Here is a 19727-nt window from a genome sequence, read left to right on the forward strand (position 1 = left end):
AAATATCCTAGTTAAATCCTAGTTTATATAGCACATTCGGCAACATTTTTAAATTCTTTCAACACCCCATTAAAACAATACAAACACATTTAATATATTAAGAGCAAGCCAGAGCAATGGATAACTTAAAAATATTGTACAAACAGTGTAACGATCCCCGTGTTTACAGTAAGCGGCCTAAAAAAACTGAACTCATCATCTGACAGTATAATGCACATTATCAATAATCATGGCCAAAGATGTATATTATAAAATGAACCCGAAGCCGTCGCATTATGTAGACATAAAAATCAGGATGAAGGAGGATTTCATGTTTAATAATCTTCAACAAAAACTAGGCTGAGTTTAAAATGCTTCCTGTTTTGACTCCTCATCTTTTTATATTTACATGTCAAACATAATAGTGTGGCCTCATCAAGTGGCCGGCAGCGGAATCACAACCAAAATAAACAGGAGGAAGGATAAAGTCGAGTTTTAGAAACTGTACAAAAAATGTGTTACTGCTTGCAAAAAAAAAAAAAAAAAAACGACAACAAAAAAAACAATGCACCAATGTTTGTTTGGTATCGTGAGGAATAAAGCAAACCCCAGAAGGACAAATAACTAAAGCAAAACGTGCTTGGCATAATGTCATTGACATTTGTCTAAATGTTGGTTAAAGTTTCATTTTTGAGAGGAAAAAAAAAAGATTTTATTTAAAGGCAATGAAGCCCTGCCCTACTTGTAACTAGAGAAGAGAGTTAAGTGACGGGGATGTCGATTGACTGATAAGGGGAGACTCAAAGCGGAGCCTTTATTTTTGCGAGCCAGACAGAAATGACTACAGCTTGGTGATGCCTATAGATCAACTCGTACACACATCTTCTTCTCAACACACTTGAAACCTGGACCGAACATGCAACCAGCAGGCCGCCTGAGACTGAGGATGTGGCTGGAGGGGCAGATAGAGTCTGGGAAGTATCCGGGAGTCTGCTGGATCGACAAGGTAGATCATCTTTATATAAGTTAGGCGTACACAATGTACACTCACTGGCCCATAACATTATATACACCTGCACAATCAAATCAAAATGCTGCCGTTACAAAGAGACTAATGAATACTGTAGTACTAATTGGAACAATAACTGCAATGCATCATATTAAGGGTCATGCCTTTATATTTTGACTCCTTCATCTAATATTATAAAGCGCATGGAATAACTTAAATTAGTACATATCTGACTAGTTTTTGATACAACCCATGTAATGGATCACATTTGATTATGCAAAAGTGTTCCTAATAAAGTGATTAGTAAAAAATATCTGCACACTATTGTACAGAATTCTAGCCTCCTTTAATGTTTTTTTTAGGCAACTATGAAAATGATTGTAATATATTATGAGACTAAGTCATAATAGTATGACAAAAAACAAATCATTATTTGAATTAAAAGTCACAATACTATGAGGGGGCAAATAAAAAATAAAGTACCATATTCAAAGGGGAAAAAAGCCTTAATGTTATGAGGAAAACGTAATAGTATTACATACAAAATTCATATTACCAGACAAAAGTAATAGCACAAAAAAACTGAATTCATCAAAACAAAGTCAAACAACAAAAGTTGAAATGAAATTTTGAAAAAATCATATTGTGCAATTTCTCAAAAGTCAAGCCACAATAAATACGGCGAAATACGAAAAGTATTAAAGTATAGATGCTTTTTGCCTTGATTTGTTTTTTACTGTATTTTCTGATTGCAGTGAAAGACAGAAATTATGGATATTGATATGCTATGAGAAATATGAAGAGGTTTCCACAAGAAGTGCTACATGACATTTATATGCGCGTGATAGCAGTGTTATGCTGTTTGCCAACGTTGCACGTACAGTGATTAACACACCCTTTCCATGTATGTGTGCCTCCAGACGGAGCGAGTTTTCCAAATCCCGTGGAAACACGCAGCCCGTCGCGGTTGGAGTGTCGACCGAGACGCCACTCTCTTCCGGAGCTGGGCGGAGCACACTGGTGCGGGACATTAACTTCAAAATTCAAATCAAAAAGCTTAAGACTAAGTGCATTGTTCGAAAAGCATTAAACCAAAATTAATCAATCTGTTTTTGTCCCCATGAAACTAAATTCTTCATATTAGACGTAAGACGTTTTGGATAATGAAATACTTTTTACAACATTTTTGAACTGTCGTTTGGCTCCATTATCTCCGCTTTGCTTAATGCCAACACACAATGGAAACACAGTCAACAGGCTAACGAAACTAGCACTGATATCACGGTTGTTATAAACCTTCAAACAATTCAGATTTGAACATAAATGGTAGCAACACATGCAGACAGACAATACTCACAGGCGTATATTCTTTATCCTCTATAAAAACGGCTCATTTACTGCAGCTTGTTTTTGTCTGTGTTTTATCGTCAAATATATGTGTAATAGGTCTGCATGTATTATATAATTTGTAGTGTTACATTGAAAATACATTACAAAACTAAACCTTGTGTGTTTTGCATTTACAATTTTACAAGATTATGTGAAAAAGTTATCAATTACAAGAGTGAAGTTGCAACATTAAAGTGAAAGTCAAGTCAAAAATGTTCTTTAAAATAATATATTCTATGCGGGACTAGTCTAAACATGGAATTCTGATAATTATTGTGGACCGACGGAATGTAAGGACGGAAGCGCTTTAAAAGGATGAGGACAGACGGGGGTCGGAGGACGATCATTTATATGAATAAGGACGAAGGGACGAGGACGGAAGGGTACCCAGGTGGCGGAAGCAGGACGGACCGGCAAAAAACGGTTAAGTACCCAGCTCTGCTAATCAATGTTGTCTTTGGACTAGGCATATAGAACATATTACTGTAGTGTCCAGCAAATGTTTGATTTGACTTCCTCTTTAAGAGCAAAAACAGATACCTGTTGTGGGAAATATGATATACACTCCAATAAGGACTATATTCTCATAAAATTACAACATTGTGACTTTTTTTTTTTGTCTTTACTAGAAATCCTTTGCAAGCATGTGTAACACGCATTTGTCTAATGTTGTGAGCAGCATGTGTAGGAAAAGGATCCTCTGTCACGCTTTGCTCATGTGCAATTGGCTGCATCACTTAAGGCCTTGTAGCTATTAAAGTGAAGGCGATCATATTGCACTGTCAGCTTGACTATTCTTACCGGACAAAACATTAGGAACACCTGTACAATCTAGCCAAATATCTGAAATGTCTGCTGAGTGGATAACATAAACTTTAGTGCTAAAATTGAGCAAAAACCAAACAGGACGTGTTTAACTGCAGGTCGACACCGTCCGGGTCAACACAAAGACGACCCAAAGACTTGGAAGGCCAACTTCCGCTGCGCCCTCAACTCTCTCCCTGACGTACGTGAGTTACGCGAGCGTAGCAACAAGAGAGGCAACGACGCCTACAGAGTCTACAAGATGTTTCCCCGCCCAGCCGCGCACCCTCGCAAAAGAGGTGAATGCAACACCCCGCCCTCCCAAAAAAACAAGGAAAAAATGGACAAAAAATATGAGAATACAAAAATATCAAATGAAAATAAAATGAAAGAAAATAAGAAAAATACTACACAAATTAGATGCAAAATACACAAATATATAGCTGTATCAAACACATTTTAAGATGAAAAATACAAAAATATTTGGATTTTTTTTTTTTTACAAATCGAACATTTCTATAGTAGGAAAAAAAAAAGGAATTGACAAAATTAAATGTAAAACACCCAGACTAAAAAAAAATTTTTTCTATAAAGCTACAAAAATATTATACAAAAAGACAACAATGGACAAAAATGTCTAAATATTACATGGAAAACAAGAAAAATAGACCAAAAGATTAGATGGAGAAAAATGCAGAAATATTACAACTAAAATACTAGACCATAGCACAAAAACACTGGACAAAATATGTTGGACAATAAGTAAAAAATATTCACCTAAATAATATGAAAATACCAGGTAGAAAACATGAACCAATAACAAAAGATTTGTTAAAATATGGTTAAACTACGCCGCTTAATCTCATGAGAGTCGTGGGAATAACATATTATGAAAAGGAAATGTAAATGAACACAAATTATACCTAATGTGACAAACCTCGTGTCACAAACAGACCCTTCTCTTCTTTAAGGACTCCGGTTGCCGGTTCAGCGGTTCAAAAAGCAGCAGAGCGTCAAAGCGCTTGCGCAGGTTGACGCGTCGCCGCACCTGTGGCAACCTCCCAGCTGCGCTTCAAGCACTCAAGAACCCTCGCTCGGCGTTCCTATACGGAGTGAGTCATTCATTTGGACAACGTTTTGTGTTGTGACTGTAAAATGCGTGACTTGCCTTACTGTTGTCATTGTGCAGACATGTCATGGGAGGCCATGGAACAGGAGGACGGATCCAAGCTATTGCAGGAGAATCCTCCGGACATTCAAAAGGTTATTTAGCTACATGAGAGTGTCCAAATATTAGGGAAATGGTTCATAATGGTACAGTAAAGTTCCATAGCACATAAAACAACAGTGTATTGTTAGATGAGCATTTCGAAAATGAGCATTTTTGTCTTTTAAATGTAAAGACAGAGTGGTAGGGATGTGCGGTCAGGGTAGGCAAGTGAGGCACTGCTGCCCCCTGCTGGCTGTTCTCGGCACGTGCAGGGGTTAAAAAAAGGGACGAAAACTATTAATGATCACATTGAATTATGTTCCAGTCGTCAGTTTAGTTCTATGGTCCGTGCTTTTTAGAGATTTTCTTTTTCAATCCAATCATTATCAATGATTTCATCATTAAAAGAGGTGAATATACGTATTTCCGACTCCAGAAGAGTAGTGTCTCCAGTCACAAACCTCACCGCACGTCACTGCAGAATGGATGTAGATGGAGGGTACTTTAATATTTTGGATGGTGAGTGTTCTCATTGTGTATTCGACGACTTTACATTGGTCTTCCTGTGATTTTCTGCAGCTGTTTGGTCACTACAGCAGCACGGCTGAGCCATATGACCACAATTGTGCTCACAGAGGATGGAGGGCTTACCCACTCTGGGACCACTGGCACTGTAGGGACACACTACACGTCATGTACACATCCTTGTAGAGTCATATAGGGAACTTACAATTATACAAAAATACTTATGTTTTGACAAAAATGAAGTCGGAATTATAATGATATGGTTGAACTATGAGAAAGATCATTAGGTGCATTTTCAAAATATGAATGACATTGTAATAGGAGAGATATATTTTGAGAGTAAAGTTGTTTTACGTGAAAAAGTGTCACACTTATAAGAAAAAGCCACAATTTTGGAAAAAATGGGATACATGAGAAAAAAGTCAAAGTTGTAAAATGACATGAAAAGAAGGCATAATTTTATGTAATAATATATATTAAGTAATTTTATGAGAATAAAGTTGTCGTACATGTCGAACGCCTGCATGGACTCCAGCCATGCATCTGTGCGCCTCTCCTCTGCTTAATTTAAAAAGAATGAGAGAAGCCGCTAATATTGACTGGGAAGCAAGTCGCCTGTGTTCATGCCCACAACGGCGCAAAGGCCTATATTTAACTGCGTACGTCTACAAAAAGAGAAAAGCGAGAAAAATTGAACCGTGTGCGCAGTTGTACCTCGCTTTGCGCTAGACTTGTGCTAGACACAAAAATAAGGCCTGAAGTTTTAATGGATTAAGATTTTTTGGAATCAGCATCAAAAATACATTTCGGGACACATGAAGCCATCTCTGATTGAAATTTTCTAAACATATTCTGCCTGCACTATACTGTTGTGTTGTGTTCCCTTAGGTCCAGTTGATGACAGCCTCTTCTCTCTGCATATAGACAACAGCAATGAACTTCTGGGGGCGTCAGACTGGTCCTTACATCAGCAGACATTCACACTGTAGCAACATCAGGAACGACGTGTCTGTGTATGCGTATCACATACCTGATTAAATGTTTTTTCCCCGCAAATCCGCTGAAATAAAAGATGAGACAAAAGATCTTGTTCCAAGCCACGCATTAGCTCATGTAACTTCTTCATGCTTAAGTGCTTCACTCACGTCAATGACTCCAAGCTACAAAGGCGAAAGATCTCATTTCGCATCATTTGGACTAGAATGTGGCATCAATACATGATATGTCCAGTGAAACGCATGTATCGCCACTATTTTTTTTCTTCTATTTTTTGGGGTGAATAGAATAAAAACACACGAAGATGTGGAGATAGATGCTTTTCATTGGACATTGGTGTATCTAATAATAACTAATTACTTTACAATTTTCTGCCATCTTTTTTTGGACAAAACAACTTTTGGAGGTACACACTTTTCATTCCATACCTAGGCATACATGTATATTTCCTTATCCCGCGTGCAAAAAAAAAATGCACGAAGCCTCGATCCAAACCCCTCAGGCATCTTGTGAGCTTCGCATGCATGTCACAAACATTCATAATTTTCTTTTTTTTTTCATTGTTCTAACATCTTTATGCCCCTAAATACTCAAAGCAAAGTTTGTTTTTTTTAAATTAAAAGACAACCCAAAAGTTAGAGACATGCTATTAAGTGCCTTCACTCAACTTATCTGTTTTAAGAAATGTTTTGATGCATTTAAAAATAGACAACACAGTTGGTAAAACATCAACACGTGACATTTATTTCCCATTGCAGATATGAAAGACAGGATGGACTTTTTTCTTAATGAAAGTAACATCATACATTGCCTTAATTGGGAAAACACTGCTATAACCCTGGAATTTATACAATATTATAACTGAAACATAAAATATATTTCCTATTGTTGATTTAGAGCATGAACAAAAATATCTGACTCTAAAGGGGATTAAAAAAACATTCAACTTGTCCTCTAGCACATTATGCTGTTCACAAGTTATATTTTACAGTGGACAGAAAAAATGTAACCATTTTCCACTTTGTGATGTAAAAAAAAAAAAAAAGACCATTGAAGGAATAATTATAGAATAGTAATTCAAAACGTTCCTTACCATTAACATAACCTACAACCTGTTGAGCTCAATTTAAAAAATAAATAAAACTGAAAATGTGGTTCAAATGTTGGGCATATTCCAACTAATATTTAATGGGAGTTAGCACACACGTGCTAGCATTTCAAGTGCCTCTGATGAACCCCAAATTAAGTTCAGATGTTCAAGTAGGCTTTCTTTAACATGTTTCTTGTCATATTCCACTGCACAAGCAACTACATGGTGGCAGGTGTGTGCTGACTCCCATTTAACATGAAGTGAAATGTGATTAGTGGACAGTCACATCCCCAGTTATGAGGGTGTGCACACACATTCTCAGTTTATTTTAATACCACTTCTCTAAAAGCTTTGTTTTTACCCATTTGAGTTGTACAGGTTATACGTCGCATTAATGGTGTTTTTTTTTTTTTTTTTAACGATTCATCATGGTCTTCATTTTTCCCGCCCCCAAAAATTGCATTTGACATGGGGTGTGTAGACATTTTCTATCCACTGTAATTCAGCAGAGGGGTGGAAAAACAAATGTGAATCACTTTCCACAAGAAAAAAAATGAACAGGAATAAATGGTTACATTGCTTTAATGCTTAAAAAGAAAGTCATTGCAAAGCATCATGGGAAATACTCATCATCACCATACATAAGACTTTTTTTTGACCAACTAGGGGACAATTTGATCTCTTTTAGAATAGCTATAAAGACTCTGGCTGGTATATATTCTTATATTGCCTGGTACAGACACTAAGACATGTTTTTGCTGGCTTTATGGTACAATTACATTCTGATGGACACGTGTTCAACCACAGAAGATACACATACACCAAAGCGCATGCATTCAAAAGATCCCGGTGAATAATGGCGCACAGAATGTGGACACTGGTTAACATTCATACCATAGCTGCTCTCATTAAGGCCCAGACAATGAAACTGAACCCGCAGCCACGTTACAACAATCAATGCAAAGCAAATGTGCTGGAGTCAGATGAGATGATGACAACAGTAAGAAGTCGGGTGTGATTATAGGTCCATGATGAGGCTGCAGGGCTTTTAGTAGCTTGAGCCTGACTGAGCAAAACTTGCATATTGCCCCAAATAGTGGCCTCCACTCTGATCAATGAATTGGTTGGGTGCGACTTCCACTTGAACTATGAGCGGTTAACCTTTTACCCGTCACATGTTACATTGAGGTGTGGTGCAATAATTACTGTTCATTTTTTCCAGGCCCTGTTCACCCTGGTGAAATCTGCATCTGGTAGTGGTTGCAAAAGCGACCCTAACAATTGGCCACATAAAACATCTAGAATTTTTCAGACTCGCATAAAAACATGAAATTCTAATGTGTTTGAAGGTAGGAGCTGAGAAACCTCAACAGAAATAAAAAAGCGAAAGCAGTACTGCAAATAGCCGCAATTCAACTATTTCAAGGCCCTATCACACAGTTAGCGAGAAGAAATTACATGCTCGGAATTGCGTACTAATTCTACGCTATTATCTTAGGGGTGGAACTTTATCATAAACTGAGGATGAATTCCAGCTTTGACTTCTCTAGAACTGATGCCTCTTTTCTTTTTGTCCAATAGTTAATGAAACACAAAGGTTTCTTCATTTAAAAAAAAAAAAAAAAAAATCTCCTCTGTCGTAACACAGTGCATATTACGGACATGGTCTGAAAACACTTAATAAAACATCAAATAAAATGTCTTACATCACCGAAACACCTAAATAAGACCGTAGGCCACTATTTGAGGAAATATGGAATCGTGGCATGCAGTAGAGAGCAGATATTAATAAATGCCGAACAATCCTAATTTGGATCAGCACTTAAAAGTGTACAAGTTCATTGATACCCTCTCCCCTTATGTGCTTTAATGTTGTCATTAAGATAAAAAATATATATATATACAAAAAAAAAACATACCTAAAAAAAAAAAAAAAAATCAATCCTGGAGCCACACAAATGTTTTTCCCCGGCCCAATCCCCACCCCTCCACAAGTGTTTTTTTATTTGCTGACAAAAAAAAAAAATCGGATGGAAAAAAAACTCCCCGGTGGAGGTCAAACAAACCAAAAAAAAACATGGACATTGACTAGGTCCAAATGGAGGTGGAGAACACTGGCATCTGTGTGGAACTGACCCACTCACTTTTGTGCAGTGGGATACTTTCAAGTTCATTTCAGCTTTCATTATTTCCTGGATTTCAAAAACATGTTTAAAATAAGAATCTACGAGAAACTTTAGCCTCTGCTTAAAAAAAAAAAAATCTTACAAAATAATAAGAACATGACGACAGATAAGGAAGTTCATAGTTTATTAAAATTCTACATGATTTTAATCTATTTGAATATAAAAAAAAAAGCGAAATTCCTAAGCAGGCGTGAGTGTACATGGCATACGGTCCAGTGTACGTGACTCAATTCAAGTTTAGTAGAAAACAGCAATCTTCAAACCTGAAGACGATTCAGAGGATCGTAAGAATTCTCTGAATACAAAAAGAAAAAAAAACTACGTCTTGCTTTGCTACCTCCACCTGAAACAGAAAGTTCCACGTCTCTGGCGTGGCCCAGCCACCATGAGGTCCGTTTGCAAATGCGATAATAAATACAGGCATCCAAGTGGGCTACGAGAGCAACAGATTTTTCCTCATTTATACACACACGCCTGCACGCGCTCACACACACGCATAAACACACGTCTGACTGAGATGATGCGCGTACTAAATAAAGCCCCCTCTTCCTCCTCTCTATTCTTTAACTGGTACTCTTTACAGTGCAACAGCATGGCAGCAAATGGATAGCAGTGCTTTCATTTAAAAAAAAAAAAAAAAAAAAAAAAGGAATGGAAAATACAAATATATACAACATTATGGAAAAGCAGTACTTTTCTCTTTTGGTCCAGCGTCCGTGAAAGACTGCTTCCTCCTATAAACAACAGTAGTAGTTTCTTCCACATTTGAAGGGCTGTGAGAGGGAAGAAAACAACATGTTAGGATGTTCACATAGGAATAGGAAACAAATGAATGACAATTTTTTTTTTACTTTTTATTAAAAAGAGAGAAGAACAAATGTGTGAAATTCTTAACGCAAACACAATACGAAAATGTTTAGTGATTTATGTTAGCATTTACTTGGTACCAAAACAAATAATTAATAGCAGAAGTGCTCATTTTACAAAATGTTGCTGCTCCGTCATTCACCATCTGTCCGTCATTCGTCAGTCCGTCATTTTTCGTGACGAACTGAATTGTAATCGTCAGTCAGTCAGTCCATCAGTTAAGTCTGTCAGAAGTCCATTGGTCCGTCAGTCGGCCCCCACAAAAAAATGTCTGAAAAACGGCCGTCAGCCAGTGACGGAATAACGGTCAGTCAGTGATGGACTAACGGTCAGTCAGACGGACACGGTTAATGACGATTACACTGACTGATGAAAACACACTTTCGTCATTGTCCAATCCGTCATTTTAAAAAGGTGTCCCGTTATTTTAAAAAGGTGTCCCGTCATTTTAAAAAGGTGTCCCGTCATTTTAAAAAGGTGTCCTGTCATTTTAAAAAGGTGTCCCGTCATTCGTCAGCAAAACGGGCGCCTGGACCGGTCCGTCAATCTGACGGAATACCCACCTCTGATTAATAGCATTACTCATATTGTGCTGATGCTTCCAAAAGTTCCATTTTCTATTTTATGGTTATCATCATGAGTGCTGACATTAGAAATAAAGATTTGAAATGGCCTTCTATTTATCTATTTACTTTTGAGGCATTATTCTTTTTCCACAAATTGTTGGTCAAAGTCCATAAAAGATACTCCTTTTGGGGTGTTTGACTTTTGAGGTCGAGCTCCGTGGAAACAACATTAGGTACAACTGCACAATCTGAAGAAAGCGAACGCAAGAGAATTTAATAATTAAAATATTTTCCACCTCTCATGGCTTTAAAAAGTAACAAATAAACAAAACACACAATATTGTGAAAAAAATGCCATCGCAATAATGGCACGTGCAATATGCGTGTCGCAAAGACGTGCGATAAATTAATAGTGAATTGTATGCTTTTATCTGACTTTAAACAATCAGAAGAAAACTTACATGTGCATCGCCATCCATTAGGAGAACAGTATCTAGGGCCATTACTACACACAAATATTTCAGTTATTACAATTAATTAGCCAAAAATATGTTGTACCTGTTGATTTTGCCACATTAAAAAAAAAAAAAACTTTCATTAGATGTAAAAAAAAAAATCATTTGTTTAGGTACATACATGTAAATATGGATGTAGCAATATTCAACACCTACAGTATATCGCATATCACATGTTTTGCCAATTCAATTTTTGTTTATTTCCTCACATAGGCACAATCACATTAGTGGCTGAGTGACAGTCACAAGGGGAATGACAGACACATGAGCACAACAGAAGCAGGGCGTCAGGGCTTGCTTCAATTAAAAGTACATTTGTCAACACAAACTCCTTCATCAACAGTAAATGCAATTGGTATTGTGATGTAGGGTGGGCGGAGTCTAAAACACGAATGTTTTGCCATGGATGAACACTGATTACATAAATAATGATGACACTAATGACCAGTGGTCTTAATGTGACAAATGATGGTGTGAATTTGAACGAGCGCTGCTGTCACGACAAACATGATTTTCAACTTGTCCTGCCATTTGCTCAAGTTGGACAAAATGGAGGCTCACAGGGGATCGATCATTGCTGGTCCCTCCTTTTGGAATGACCTTCCATTAAATGTTAGGCAAGGGACCTCGCTGTCCATTTTTAAAACTCGTCTTAAAACTCAGCATTGTTTTAGTGTTTTATGGTGTCTGTTGTATTGCTGTTATTAATTTGTTGTTTTCAGTGTCTTTGTTATTGTAGGACTGATTTGTAGTCCATGTACAGCACTTTGTATGCAGCAATGGCTGTTTTAAAAGTGGAGGTCAACCCAAACATATTTTTTTTCAAGAATATGTTCCCAGCAGTCCCACTAGTTGAAACACGGCATTCTGATTAATTTTGTGTTTGTGGAATATAAGTTAAGCGGCAAAATGCACTCGTTTTTAGCCATCTCTGGGGGCGGCCATTTTGTCTTCTGTCGACTGAAAATGACATTATAACTGCTCACAACGACCAATCACAGCTGACCTGTTTTCTGAATCTGAGCCATGATTGGTCGTTGTGAGCAGTTGTGATGTCATTTTCAGTCGACAGAAGACAAAATGGCCGCCCCCCAGAGATGGCTGAAAACGAGTGGATTAACACTTATTACACAAACGCAATATTTATCAGAATGCCCCGTTCCAACCAGTGGGCTTGCATAGAACATATTCTTGAAAAAAAAAATGTTTGCGTTGACTTCCGCTTTAAAGTGCTATATAAATAAGTTGAATTGAGTTTTCCACACTCTTTTCTCCTGTTATTTCTACACGGTGTAGTGTGAGTCTGCGAAAACATTCCCTGTGGTAAAATGAAGCAAAGATTTTTCTTCGACTTTTTCTGGAATCCGATTAATCAGGTTATTTGATTAACCATTTCAGCTCTGTTTGACCAGTAAGAATGTTACTTAAAACATTGTCTGTAAGGCTAATAACGATTTTATGACAGAATAGGCTGAGCCTGGAACAAACATCCATTTTCTATCGTGCTTGTCTTCATTAGGGGCAAGGGTGACTTTTTACAGCTACTGGTCACCAGCCAATCACTGCTCACATACAGACAAACAGTCATTCACACCTATGAACAATTTAGAGTCTTCAATTCATGTTTTTGGAATGTAGGAGGAAGCTGGACTGCCCATGGGAAAACCGAAGCTAGCAAGGAGGAGAACGTGAGAACTCCACACAGGAAGGTCGCAGGTAAGATTCGAACCCCAAACCTCAGGGGTGAGGCCATGGTGCTGTCCCGACTGTGGAAATGATTATTTATACTATTTCCTCTGGGGATAACTTGCTTCTAAACAAACTGGAGGTTGTGTTTAACCTTGGGAGCTCCAGTGGAACATTTTAATCTTGATGCTGGGCTGCTAAGGTAAGCAACCACACCTCACGTCAAACAAAATGACACGCATGTCTCACCTCATAATTGTGAGCCTTCAGAGCCACCGTGCACGTAGCCGCCTTTGGACTTCATCTGGGCCTGAACCAGATCCACCTGCAATTATTCAGAAGCCAACTTTGAGTAAGCGAAACAAAAACACCCTAACACGATTTGGGTGGGTTTATGTGAGGAGAAGAGAGTTTTTCAAAACCTACCGACGGCAACCCCAGGCCCATGTCCCCTGAGCCAACGTGTGTGGTGTGAACAAAGTTTGTTGGCTCGCCGATCATGGAGCGGTCGATCCGCCGCCGCCGTTTCTGGTAAACAATAGGTTGGTTTTCAAAATACGTATCAGTATGGGTGGCTGCAAACAGGTAAAACAACTGCTTGCTCGTTTCTTCAAAAAGAAACGTTGCCAAGTTTATGTTACATAAAAATTGAGAACAAACCACATTTGATATAAAGGAACTTTCAGGAACTGCATATCTGTCCAGTCCATTCTGCCTACCTGGGGCCTGCTTATATTTATTTTAGGACACATAGTTTTATGGAAGAAACTTAAAAAAAAAAAAAAAAAACCCTACTCCAAATGGCACAAAAACATAAATGAAATAAAATGTAGCATACTTACAGGCTGTGGCTGCTCTGCAATACAGCAACTGAAACAAACCCAGAATTCAGTCATTCCCAGGCCAGTGACAACGCCGCTGTAGCAGTTTCCTGTTTCGGTTGAGCCGCCACTCGCCGCGTGCCTTCCTTCCTGTCTGTCTGTCTGATGTCAGCACAGCCACAGACGCACAGTGGAAAATTATGGTGGTCTCTCCGTGGGTCTCTCCGGGACAAACGTTTTCTGCGAGAAGCGCCCGCCCAGTGCAAGGAACCCCCTCCTGGACACAAGTTGTACAAAATAAGTATCAGAACCAGCTGCCAAACATTTTTTTCACAGTTTTTACAGGAAGGTTGGCTCTAATTTAAAATGAGAAAAAGTTGTATTTCACCCAATAAAAATGCTTCAAGTAATGACAATTCTGCTAGGTCACACAATTAGGCCACAGCTGAATCTCTAACAGTATGAGGACTTTCAATACGTATTTACATGTTTGGAATATTGGTTTCCACATATTGCCTTCGAGCAAGTACAATGTGGAAAGAATACACATAATTGCAATAGCTGACACTGAGCAAGAAATTAGGTCAGCACAGTATGTAGCAGACGAGCCTGTGCAGCGACCTACTATTGACACTGTCAATAACGCTCACATTTTAAGGGGGGTTGATGTCATAATGAGAGTGTCTGATTTCATGCACAGTAGTGGCTTACATTGAAAGCGCCATTTCACCGAGCACTCTATAGCTATTCACAAACATTCGCTTTAGGAAAGATGAGACAACATGGATACAGCATGTGACATAAGTTGAATCCATGTTTGTCAGTAGGAATGTCACAGTGTAGAAAGAATTGTGAAGGAATGTGAAGGGCAGGCTATGTTTGGAGGGAATACAGAATAGCCAACTGGTGGATTGACACCATTTTAGAGTGGGTGCGAACATCCAGTAAATTTTTAAAAAATTTTTTTTAAATGTATTCACATTCAGATTTTTCGGTACAATACAGAGGCAGTGCACAAGTTCCACAAGTAACAAATTTGCTAAGGGACTGGAAGAATAACTGCCTCACATTCTAGCCACTAGTTAACTTCATAAAACAAACACAGTCCAACACAGCCTCTGGCTAGCGAAAGCCGTGGTTCTTGCCAAAACAGGAACAAATGTTAATATTCGTGCTGTGATAGCATTATCCTTCAAACAGTTCCTGGTGCACTTTATTACATTGTTTATTTTCTCAAATGAAGCCATACTATTGGTGTTGGATTGTACTAAACAAGTTATATTCAACTTTTCTTGATTTACCGGTACTTGAAAACACGCAGTTATGTTCACACTGCGTTTATTACATGTGCTCTGAAGTGCCCTGTGAACATGTAAGCATAGTGCAACTGTACAAAAATTGAAAATTGCATGTTTTCTCATAGACATTTTTTAAACAATATATGTTGTTGATTGCTCTTGACTTCTACAAGTTCCTATGTAGCGATAGGGAAATGCGGGTCCAAGAGTAGCAACCGTTGAGGACCAATGGCCTAATTGCTTCAACTCTGATGCTTGGCACCAAAATTACATTTTCCGTGGACCGTGGGGAAGAAAAAAAAAAGATCCCTCAAATGAGAAATAGTCGCTGGTACTGGTATTTCCTTATATGGAGTTATGGCCATTCATTTTCTACCCTTCCCACGCAGCAGAGTGATGTGTGAGACTGTTTTTTAAAATTATTTTTATCCCCAAATAATGTCTTTGGACCACATCATATAAAGCATTATGAATTTGACAAACGTCCACAGGTCACTAATGGTAATATACAACTACCAAATACAGAAGCCGATTTATTATCTAACGACGGACAAGTCGTTTAATGAATTTATTGCAGCTCTGGAGGGATTATTTGATCTATTTGAGCTCGGATTACCACGCAAAGCCGTAATTTGTATTTACAAACAAATTAGTGTTATGTAACTATGCACCACCGCGGCTACTAAAAGCCCGCTTTAAGTGGCGACCGCAAATATCAAATGTCACGATGTAAAATATGATACATAAATCAAAGAAATGTTTAATTCGAAAGATCAAAGCCCGCGTTAGCATCAGAAGCGGCTAACAGAGTTATTAGCTCGGTCGCTGTTTCCTCCACTGACAGCTAGCCAGCCGTGCTAATTTAGCCCTATTTCCGACAGCGGCGATTTAAAGCAACTAGTACTTCCCACAGCTACTAGCGTACATCGCTGTGCATTCGTCGCTTTAAATATGTTTTTATTAAATGGTAAATTATCTTACCAGATGGTGATTAGTTTGTCGGAGTCAAACGCTACTGTCGACTGCAAAGACAGAGAACACACACAAAAACGAAAAACACCAGGAAGTACAATGTTGGGAAATTCTGTCGACTTCCGTTAAAGTGTGACCACTTCCGTGTTGACCCACGCTTTGCACGTTACTCGTGGGGGTGCCAGTTCTTAACGTTTTTAATTTATTTTGTTATTAAAAAGATGAGGCCGCTTACAGAGGAAGAGACGAAAACGTTATTTGAGAAGCTGTCGAAATAGTAAGTAGAGCGAGAGGACATTTTAATGCGCGTTAATAACTACGTGGATTAGCATGCTAGGCTAATACATGTGGTAATATTTTCCTCTCTTTACAGTATAGGAGAAAACATAAAGCTCCTCGTGGACAGACCGGACGGCACGTACTGCTTTAGGCTGCACAACGATCGCGTATATTATATGAGGTAATCTTTTACTAACACATTTTAGAGCAGTGGTTATTAAACTGGGGCAAGAAAAAATAATTATATACAAATCAACCAACATTAGACCATTACATCAAATCATTAAGGAAGTGCATGCATACCAATAGAAACCCGCGCCCCAATAAAACAAACCCGTCAAACATATGAGGCTCATATGTAACTCTCTCATTCTGTGACTCGAAAGTCTACCTTCCTCCTTATTCCCTTAATTCCAGTTACAAATATCTATATTTTATATTCATACTTTATGTAGGTATGCGCTTTACAAAATGATAGTACATAACTTATTGCAAATTATTGTGAAGACCCCCAAGTGAGATTGCAGTTTGAGAACCACTTGTTCAGAGTTCCATGGAAACCCCTAAAGAGGTTTTTGCTGATCGATCGTTGTCATGTGTCCACAGCGAGAAGATTCTTAAACTGTCCACAAACATTTCCCGTGACAAACTGGTGTCAGTCGGCACTTGTTTTGGCAAGTTTACAAAGACCAAAAAGTTTCGGCTACACATCACAGCTCTGGATTTCCTGGCGCCCTATGCAAAGGTTTGTTTCACTCACAATCTTTTCAATATTGTGCAATTTCTGGACTGGAAATAATGTTAAGGTCTTTTTATGTGGTTAGATTTACAACATATTGCCCCGCCCCCTTTTGGGGCACGGTTTATGTTATGTTTTCGGTCTCGGCGGTCTACATCACGGAGGAAGCCAAGCGTGGTAATATTGCTCGCTTTGACAGTCCTGTTGTCTAAAACGGCGACGGATTGCCACCAAAATGCAAATGCACATTACTTGACTACTACTACTACTACTACTTAAAATGTGATCTCATCATGATCACCTCCACAAAATCAAAAATACCGTGGCGATTGCTCCTCCACTTAGATAAGCTGAAGTGGACAAGAGCATGAATGCGCACACCAACCCCGACTGGTTATATTTCTGACATTTAGCTACGCTAAACTAGTGTCAACTCTCAGGAGGGAGATGGCGGCTTGCAGCAGCAGCAGGCAGATTGGAGCTTTACGTCCCCCTCTTCACTCCCCGGCTAAAGGTAGGATAATGGGAGGGCTAATAGCAACAACTGGCTTCAGGTCGTTAAAACAAAAGGTGTTAGCACAACAACATTAGCTCTTTACTCTTCGTCCAGCCTGCGTCGATTTTCATGTCACGGGGTTGCCATCCAAGCAGTCGCGTGCGTTGTCCGACACCGCTTGCAGCCGCCAGAGAGTGAAGTAAGCCCTCATTGAACAAGCGTCAATGTTCAGCGAACAAAAAGTTCCAGCGAGGCTGATTGCACAGCCGAGTGTGGCCGCATTGGAACGTACCATTTTGGCTGTTTACGTTCCAAATTGGATGGCGTGTTGGTCGAAAAACTGGGGCCAATTGATCGCCGTTTTTTGACGTTATAAGCAATGAAAGCACAATGATTTCCAATTGAGAGTTTGGAATCGGTTCCTCCCGTGACTCTGACCGAACATGGATAGAAAGGTAGGGGGCGCGGCCATTGTCCTCATTATCAAAGGGTGTTATTCATGGAGTTATTTATTTCCTAATTTCTCCCAAATTTATTGATAAAATAGAAAATGACAACTCTTTTCATTTTCCAGATCAAAAAATATATAAAATGAACTAGTTAGTGAAAACATGGCCGTCCCGGCCCCACCATCTCTTTAATATATAGTCAGTGGAGCCAATTGAATTCACTCAGCATAGGTCAAATGTAAGTTTCTGATTATTGTGAAAAAGTTGATGAAACTGTAAATGTACTAACTTCCCCATTTGGTATTGTGCCTACACTTAAATTGTTTCTTGTTTGTGAAATACATGAGAAAATACTCAAAACTCTTCCACTGACTCTCCTTAGATTGTACCTAATGTTGCGCTTGTGTCATTTACTCAATCTTCATGAAGTTCAAAGTGTGGGTGAAACCTGGAGCAGAGCAGTCTTTCCTTTACGGGAACCACATCCTAAAGTCCGGTCTGGGGAGGATCACGGAGAACACCATGCAGTACCAGGGTGTGGTGGTCTACTCCATGGCTGACGTGCCCCTGGTAGGTTTTCTCCAAATGATTCAAGTTGCAACATGCTGAGAACATATGGGGCTCATCGCATGGTGTGATTTTTCAGGGGTTTGGAGTGGCAGCCAAGACGACGCAGGAGTGTCGGCGAGTGGACCCCATGTCCATAGTTGTGTTCCATCAGGCTGACGTGGGCGAGTTCATCAGGAATGAAGATGCATTAACATAAATCAAGATTCTATCAGTTGGACTGCAGCTGCTGTTGACTTGTCAACTGCCCCCTCCCACACACAAAGTCAATCCACATTTGTTACATGAAATTTACAATAAATCCTATTTGTGATGATTTGAGTCGTGGTGAAATGCAGCGAAGTAAATCGTGGTTTTGTTTGATTTTATATATGCGTATCTATATTTTTTTGAAGGGGCCATTTCAGAAACTGAAAATGTAGTCGAGGGCCACACCAACATGCTAATTCAATAGTGTTAAATATGAATTTAATTACTTTGTATAAAGTAATAAATTGTATTGTTTTAAGATGCCGCCTGTATAGCTATGGTATGTGTTGTAACTCAGGAATAAAATGAAAAAAATAGGGGAAAAAAATTGTCACATTAAAAAGACATATCTAAACATTAACATTTAGTCACAATCATTCCCCCCCAAAAAACATGTCTATAGTGTCCATATTTCTTTATATATAATATCAAAGGACCCCCAAATCACTGCCAGGTCATTCCCCTCTTCGCTTACAGGAATGCATGCAGGGAATAAGACTTGCCATCATGAGTACCACACTTGGGGTTGGTGCATTTTTTTTTTTTTGATAACAGCTAGAATGGTCAGAAATATCACTGAAACCAGTCACAATATCTGTAAATTGGCAACACCGAATACAAGTTTCTACTCTTGTTCGCTTGCACTGCCAACACATGTGCACATCAAAATAAAAGCAGCGCATACTTATTTAATTTTGACTTGATAAAAGCTGTGAGGACCGCTCAGAGACTATGGACAGGCTGGATGTGGCTTGCAGGCCATACTTTGCTCAAAGGTCACCTAGGGTCAATATCTGTTCATGTGCCTGGCAGTATGTATAACTTGGTGAATACAGATTAATTGTACCATCCGCCATCTAGAGGAAGAGCATTTAATTGTTTCCTCTGCCACTTTAAGTCACTGGCATACATTATTTGTAGTTAACAAAAATAATGAAAAACTGAATCAAACTGAATAATTCTCATCACTGATTGACTCCATCTTATACAAAACAGCCACTATAGAAAATGGATATTTAGAATAAAGTGACAAGG

At 38.7% G+C, this 19727-nt stretch overlaps 3 protein-coding genes across 3 annotated transcripts; 2 read left to right on the top strand and 1 right to left on the bottom strand.

Moving 5' to 3' along the window:
- The first annotated feature begins 802 nt into the window (after window positions 1-802).
- LOC147150021 (uncharacterized) lies at window positions 803-6008 on the top strand. The gene is made up of 7 exons (XM_086025827.1): window positions 803-985; window positions 1909-2008; window positions 3301-3480; window positions 4153-4293; window positions 4371-4444; window positions 4971-5064; window positions 5805-6008. Exons 1-7 carry the CDS (start codon window positions 896-898, stop codon window positions 5903-5905), a joined length of 780 nt encoding a protein of 259 aa, XP_085881953.1. The 5' UTR covers window positions 803-895; the 3' UTR covers window positions 5906-6008.
- A 621-nt stretch (window positions 6009-6629) lies between these two features.
- cdc42se2 (CDC42 small effector 2) lies at window positions 6630-16078 on the bottom strand. Its single transcript, XM_086025470.1, has 5 exons — window positions 15923-16078; window positions 13665-13920; window positions 13249-13350; window positions 13072-13147; window positions 6630-9961 (listed from the first exon to the last, which is right to left on the bottom strand). The coding sequence occupies exons 2-4, from the start codon at window positions 13716-13718 to the stop codon at window positions 13073-13075; spliced, it is 231 nt and encodes a 76-aa protein (XP_085881596.1). The 5' UTR covers window positions 13719-13920; window positions 15923-16078; the 3' UTR covers window positions 6630-9961; window position 13072.
- Window positions 16016-18759, top strand: nip7 (NIP7 nucleolar pre-rRNA processing protein). Its single transcript, XM_086025469.1, has 5 exons — window positions 16016-16190; window positions 16287-16373; window positions 16799-16937; window positions 18306-18446; window positions 18523-18759. The coding sequence occupies exons 1-5, from the start codon at window positions 16135-16137 to the stop codon at window positions 18640-18642; spliced, it is 543 nt and encodes a 180-aa protein (XP_085881595.1). The 5' UTR covers window positions 16016-16134; the 3' UTR covers window positions 18643-18759.
- Window positions 18760-19727: the final 968 nt, after the last annotated feature.

This window comes from Filicampus tigris, chromosome 3 (genome assembly GCF_054856515.1).
Source record: "Filicampus tigris isolate MCC_2025a chromosome 3, RoL_Ftig_1.0, whole genome shotgun sequence".
In the NCBI taxonomy this organism is placed as follows: domain Eukaryota; kingdom Metazoa; phylum Chordata; class Actinopteri; order Syngnathiformes; family Syngnathidae; genus Filicampus; species Filicampus tigris.

Bases quoted from the DNA above. Each gene is read 5' to 3' on its own strand.
- LOC147150021 (XM_086025827.1), top strand. From the start codon at position 896: ATGCAACCAGCAGGCCGCCTGAGACTGAGGATGTGGCTGGAGGGGCAG. The intron at 986-1,908 runs GTAGATCATCTT...GTGTGCCTCCAG, and splicing joins GAGTCTGCTGGATCGACAAG to ACGGAGCGAGTTTTCCAAAT. The intron at 3,481-4,152 runs GTGAATGCAACA...CTCTTCTTTAAG, and splicing joins CGCGCACCCTCGCAAAAGAG to GACTCCGGTTGCCGGTTCAG.
- cdc42se2 (XM_086025470.1), bottom strand. From the start codon at position 13,718: ATGACTGAATTCTGGGTTTGTTTCAGTTGCTGTATTGCAGAGCAGCCA. The intron at 13,351-13,664 runs GTAAGTATGCTA...ATTGTTTACCAG, and splicing joins TTGCAGAGCAGCCACAGCCT to AAACGGCGGCGGCGGATCGA. The intron at 13,148-13,248 runs GTAGGTTTTGAA...GAATAATTGCAG, and splicing joins TGGGCCTGGGGTTGCCGTCG to GTGGATCTGGTTCAGGCCCA.
- nip7 (XM_086025469.1), top strand. From the start codon at position 16,135: ATGAGGCCGCTTACAGAGGAAGAGACGAAAACGTTATTTGAGAAGCTG. The intron at 16,191-16,286 runs GTAAGTAGAGCG...CTCTCTTTACAG, and splicing joins TTTGAGAAGCTGTCGAAATA to TATAGGAGAAAACATAAAGC. The intron at 18,447-18,522 runs GTAGGTTTTCTC...GTGATTTTTCAG, and splicing joins CCATGGCTGACGTGCCCCTG to GGGTTTGGAGTGGCAGCCAA.